General features: G+C 33.2%; 1 protein-coding gene across 1 annotated transcript; it reads left to right on the top strand.

Annotated features, from left to right (window-relative positions):
• Window positions 1–525: 525 nt before the first annotated feature.
• On the top strand, window positions 526–3,512 carry LOC140450947 (uncharacterized). The gene is made up of 2 exons (XM_072544645.1): window positions 526–555; window positions 2,715–3,512. The coding sequence occupies exons 1-2, from the start codon at window positions 526–528 to the stop codon at window positions 3,510–3,512; spliced, it is 828 nt and encodes a 275-aa protein (XP_072400746.1).
• Window positions 3,513–6,507: the final 2,995 nt, after the last annotated feature.

Here is a 6,507-nt window from a genome sequence, read left to right as displayed (position 1 = left end):
CCTTGTTAAAGGCTGGCCACGTTTTGTTGTGTGTCAAATGTAATAACAAATTAGTCGGTTTGTGTCTGCAAACGACTAATTTAAATGGTGCCCCACATGAAATCACTGTGGATGTGTTAAGAGACGAGTGGGTTGCAAAATGCACTTGTAAAGCCGGCCAGGGAGGAATGTGCAAACATGTGATTGCAATTTTATTACAAGCCCAGAGGTAAGTGTGTTTTAGTAGATTTTTTTGAGTCATTGCGATTTAACGGTGTATGTATTTCAAATTTACTTGTAGACAAGATGAACTAGAAGCACTAAGTTGTACAGATGTAGAACAAGTTTGGGACAGTTATAGTGGCAGTGGCAGTTTTAAAAATAATTCCGTAGAATATAGTAAACCTGTAACTGTGAAGCAGTTCTGCCATGCCGCTAAAAGGAAACGAATTATACAGCCTACCGGATCATTAGATCAAGCATATGAAAAAATATTTAAAGTTGTACAAGGTGAGTTTTACATGAATACTTACTTTTTGTAGCCAAATGATGCTTAAAACTAGACTAGCCATAGAGGTACAGAAATCTTGAAATTAAATAAATGCTGAAGATTTTTATTAGAAAAAAATTAGTGGCCAATTATTTCATTACTTTTGTAACATCCTGTTATACGCTTCTGCAGAATCCAGATTATTATTTCATTTTTCAAAGCTCACAAAGCAAATTTCTGCCTTCTCAAAAACATTTTTTTTAAACGAGGGAAAGATACTACAAATCCATTTATTAAAGGTCATAATGATTTAAGAAACATTGCTGTTGTGTATGTGCACATTAAAGGTCGCTGAATATTATCATGCACTTAGTGTTTCCAGCATGAAGCATTTAGTTTCCGAAAAATATTATTAAATGGCTTTAAATATGAACAATTCACACTGTCTGGAATGTATCGTATCAGACATCTTTTAGTAAAATCAGGTTTTTCAGAGACTACGCTACGTGCATGATATACGCAGCGACTTTAAGAACAAATATTTGATAGGCATATTCGCGATGTTAAGTCACAATGACAACCACTCATGGATTTCGGCTGAACTAGCTTTGATTGTGTTTTCAGTGTCAAACTCTGAGCGCACATGCATTTGAAACAAGTAGGTAATATTCATTATTTATTTTTACATGTTTTTTTTCCACAAATTTTATGTACAATATCTACACCAACTTTTATTGAAACGTGAAGATTCCATGTTAATCATTTTATATTACCCAACGATTAATTTAAAACATGCAAAAATAAATAATGAATATTACCTATTTGACTTAACATCATGAATAATAGTAAGATATTTTTAATAATTTTTTTTTGTGATGAGCATTTTATATTAATTGTCACTTGTAGTTCCAGGTTCTGCCATCAAGTTATTTGTTGAAGGTCGAAGTTCTGAACACCTGATAATATAATAAGGATAACTGATTTTGAAACCGCATTGTTTAATCAGTTTATATCAGTATCCAATGATATAAACCAATTAATGCTATTAAGTGCTTGTGAACAATCAGCCATAAACTTTTATAATGAATTTGTAAGTACTAAACAGTGTGAAGCTGGGAATATTTGTAAAAATACAAGGCAACAGAATAGTGAAAATAAAATGTGGATGCAACATCGGCAGATAAGAATCACAGGTACTTCTGCATATAAATTATATACATATTATTGCGGCAAGAATACATCCTGGGAAACAAAAGGATTAAAAATAATGTTTCCTAAATTCGCTGGAAATCATGCTACCAGGTATGGTAAAATTGTGAAAAATTGCTAAGGAATGTTTAAAGCAAAAATATAATTTCATTTTACATGAAACAGGGTTAATAATTAATTCTAATAGCCCTCATCTGACATTTAGTCCAGATGGATTTATTAAAGAAAATGGAGAGGTGCACTTGATAGAGATAAAGTGTCCTTTACAAGGTAAAACTAGTGGAATTCATGAGTTGATAAACACTTTAAATTTTATGTATGTGAATGAAGAAAAAAAATATGCTTGAAAATTAAACATGCCTATTATGGGCAAATACAATTAGGACTTGCATCTGCTTCTAAAAACCGCTTCTGTCTCTGTCGTGTGGCCAATCAACTTGTTCCGTACGCGTTCATTCACTAGAAGCGCTGAAAAATCTGTTAGTCTAATCTTGCCATTTGATGTGTGTTGTCGATGTTTGAGTGCAACGGCTAGGCGCCATATTTTGTTAAGATAAGCCAAAAATTGATGATTTATAAAACTATGAAATCTGCATTTATAAAGGGTGTTTGACATGTTTTGGGTGTTTAGCTATAATTATATTTAATGAAGAACCAATATTTTCGCATTAAACTCAACCTAATGTAGATTATGTCTAAAATATTTAAAGGTTCAGTTACTGGTACACAGATATTCAGGAATTCCAGTAAATGAACATGGGGTTCATTCACTGGGGTTTTGCGTATTTGCAAAGAGCAAGCAAAATTAACTTTTAAAGTAGATATCTTTATGAAACAAACTTCCAAAGTAAAATACTTATGACATATGAGGTGGTTTTCCAGTAAATGAACTGTGTTCATCCGCTAGTCTTTTTTTGTTCATTCACTGGAACCTTTGTCTAAACCTTCTTTTTCTTAAACAAATTGGCACCAGTACTTACCATTATGGCATTTTCAATCATTGTAAACTATATCCATTATATTTTCTTCTTTCTAGATAGAGAAAAATTATTTGCGTTTCAAGTATACACATGAAGATTTGATTAAAGCTATCGACGAAATTACAAGTGGCCGTCTAAGTTTGAACAAAGCATCCTCTAAATATGGTATTCCTAAATCTACTCTCCACAATAAAATTACAAAGAAAGTACCGTTTGAAAGAAAAATGGGTCCATCATCAGTTTTAACTCCTTTTGAAGAAGAGAGGTTGGAAAGTTGGATTTTGGCAAAGGCAAAATTGAGGTTCCCAATGCATCCAAGCAATGTCATGGATGCTGTACAAAACATTCTCAGAGGTGCTGGAAGACCAAACAAGTTTATCAATGACAGACCTGGTAAAAAATGGCTACAACTGTTCTTGCAGAGACACCCAAACATTGCCAAAAGAAATACAGAAATAATATCAAAATCGCGGGCTTCAGTTACAGAAGAAAGCATTCGCGAATGGTTTGCAGAACTCAACGAATTTTTGGAAAACGATAATTTATTAGACATGATAGGCGATCCAACTCGCGTTTTCAATGCCGATGAAACAGGCATGAAAACCTGCATGAAATCAGGGTTAGTCCTAGGTCCGACCAGGAAATTCAGAAACCTCTACGAGATTGCTTCTGGAGCCGAAAAGGAGTCTATAACAGTCCTATGTAACTATTCTGCAGCCGGTGATGTAGTTCCGCCGATGGTAATTTTCCCGTATAAGAGGATACCCAAAGAACTGGCCCTTTCTGTTCCTTCAGGATGGGGTATTGGACGATCTGATACGGGATGGATGACTGGGATTTTCTGTTTGCTTTAGTGGTAATGGGAGTTTTACGCTCAGAAGTAACTCTAGGACCACCACTTGATCTAGGTGTAACTGCTGAGGATTGAACCTAAATGATATCTGTGTTCGATGTTCCTGAATTGTTTGATTAAGTGTTTTGTGAACTAGATGATTGTGCTCTGCCAATTTTATTCTCAAAAGACTCTACATTTGTCAATTCTGTATATTCTGGTAATCGGACATAGTTAACGTTAGTTGTAGCATGTTGTAGTTTTTGCAAAACTCAAGAATGGTTTGAATGCTTCTACAAGTATTATACTTGGCATAAGTATCTCGCAAATTTCTTCATTTCTTCTTTATCTCATCCCCTTATATAATGGTTTTTAGATATCTGGCAACCGGAGATTCATTCTATACAATTGGCCATAGTTTTAGACTTGGTTTCTTGACTGTAAGTGCCATAGTTGTAGAAGTTTGTGAAGCAATATGGAAAAATTTGCAATTAACATATTTACCCGAACCAACTACAGAAATATAAAAAAAATCTGAAGAAGGCTTTAGAAATATTTGACAATTTCCAAATTGTATTGGTAGCACTGATGGCAAGCATATTACTATAAAATATCCAAACAAAACTGGAGCTAATCACTGGTGTTATTTAAAAAAATGTTTTCAATAGTGTTATTGGCTATTGTTTGTGCAAATTATAAATTTATTATGGTCGATATTCGTGGTTTTGGTAAAAAATCTTCCTGGGCAAGATGAACCTTCTCCTGAGTTGTAGAAAAAGCTTTCGGTATGTTAGCACAAAAATGGCATTTATTCTACAGACCAATCGAAACAAGAGTTGACACTACTATTCAAATTGTGAAAACTGCATGTATCTTATATAATTTACTACGAACAAAAAAATGTGATGATAGATTTTTCGAACTTTTAAAGCCAGCAGAACCTGAAGTTAGAGCGTTTCTAGATTTTGATAATGACTCAAAGAGAGCTACGAGACTAGAATTACAGAATTGCCACTTTTTTTAATTCAGGACTATGAATTAAAATTTTTATATTTTACTATATGTAATAAAATTTAATATACGTATTATTTTCGCCTATTTCTTCACATATTTTCCAAACCTATCATTTTTTCGAATATTCTTGTAATCTTCATGGGAAAGATCATAAATAATGGGATATTATTAAACTAATTCAATCTGTTTCTCCATTTCGTTATAAGTTACTACCGCACTACAAATCAGGACAAAAACGCAGTCGATGGCGAACTTGACGCAGACAAATCGCTCTTACAATGGTAAAAGTCGTGCGAGTCTGAACTTATCAATTTATCACAGTTAAAATAATTTGATGCTAATCGCATGCAATGCGATTTTACGCATCAGGTACGAATAATTCGCGTTGGTTTGGGGGAACCTTATCTCGGTTATTTGACACTCAAAAGAATTAAATTATTATCAGAAATAAACGAATATAAATTTTTCGAATTATTATCGATAATAGCGATTTGTTCTGTTTACTGCCTTCCGCAAAATGCACGTATAAATTCTTGTCGATGTATAAGTTCTCCCAAATAAACACGTTTTGACATGTTTTTAGAAGACATTATGTACATAGAGACCAAAACAAGCATCTGCGGTCGCTAGTACTTTTTCTATTGATAGACTAAATAGTTTAATATCGTTCTGAAATAAAAAGAATATACTAATTTGGGTATCATACATCTTTAGGTATACAGTATGGTGGAAATGAAAGGAATAAATTCGTTATTTCGTAAACCGGAGACTTTAAGGAAAAATCTTGAAACCCGTCGATTTTTATTTTTAAATAAGCTATTCGTAAGAATACATTTTTATTTTTGACGTCATCTATGTGAGCGTGATGACGTCATTGCTAAAATTTTTAAATAGAAAGGGGGGTATTGTAATATATCATTTGAAAGGTCTTTTAAATACCTATTCAGCCATATCAATATGTCTGAGTATTTGATGTTTGTAATTGTTTAAAAAAATTATTAAATATTTATTATTACAATAAATATTTATTAAGTATTGATATGATGTATTATTGACACCCAAAAATAAATTTTATAAAAGCCATCACTGGTAATGAAATGTCTTTTTTATCTACTTTTTACCTTTTTAAAAAAACTAGTTACCATATCAATATGAACATTGATAGTTGGACATTCAAACTTAATTATCTTTCTGTCAAGTGATTAATACAGTAGATTCTGCTTAATTCGAACTTCGTTAATTCGAAATCTTCTTTAATTCGAATTTTTATTCTGGTCCCATATAAGTAATGTTAAAAAGTCGTGAATAATTCGAATTATATTTTGAATAATTCGAACTTTTCTACAAGTTAAAAATGCCAATTTCATGCTGGAAATTTCCGCTAAAAGGTAGTATTCTTTTCTGTTCTAACATGCCACTTGTTTCAAGGCATTCAAGGCCATTGTACATTGTACCCGTACCTGTCACCTAAATTCTACCCCATCTGGCACGCCCCTTCAGTTGAGATGCGTTGGCGTTGCAATTGCAATCACCGCAAATCACGTCAAGTCACTTCGTATTGAGTAAAGATGTTGTCGCATAGTAATACGAAAACATACAAAACTTTAACGTTATCGGAAACAATAGCGGCAATTAGAGAAGTAGAAAAGGGGACGAAGAAAAAATCTAAGATTGCCAGGGACTTTGGAATTCCTCCTAACACATTATCTACCTACTTGAAGAATAAAGAAAAAATTCTCAACAGTGTAAGTGAGTGCGGTAAAGATCGAAAAAGGTTAAGGGAGCCAGAAAATCCAAATTTAGACAGTTGTGTGTTAAAATGGTTCAAACAAGCTAGGGATAAGAAGATTCCCGTGAGTGGTCCCCTTATAAAAAGCAAAGCTGTACAATTTGCTATTGAAATGGGGAAAAATAATTTTAAGGCGAGTACAGGGTGGCCCCACGGCTTTAAAGAACGCAACAAAATTTCTTTCAAATTCATTTGTGGACAAAGTGGGACCGTT

This window comes from Diabrotica undecimpunctata, chromosome 9 (assembly GCF_040954645.1).
Source record: "Diabrotica undecimpunctata isolate CICGRU chromosome 9, icDiaUnde3, whole genome shotgun sequence".
NCBI lineage: Eukaryota > Metazoa > Arthropoda > Insecta > Coleoptera > Chrysomelidae > Diabrotica > Diabrotica undecimpunctata.
This window is presented reverse-complemented; position numbering and strand designations above follow the sequence as displayed.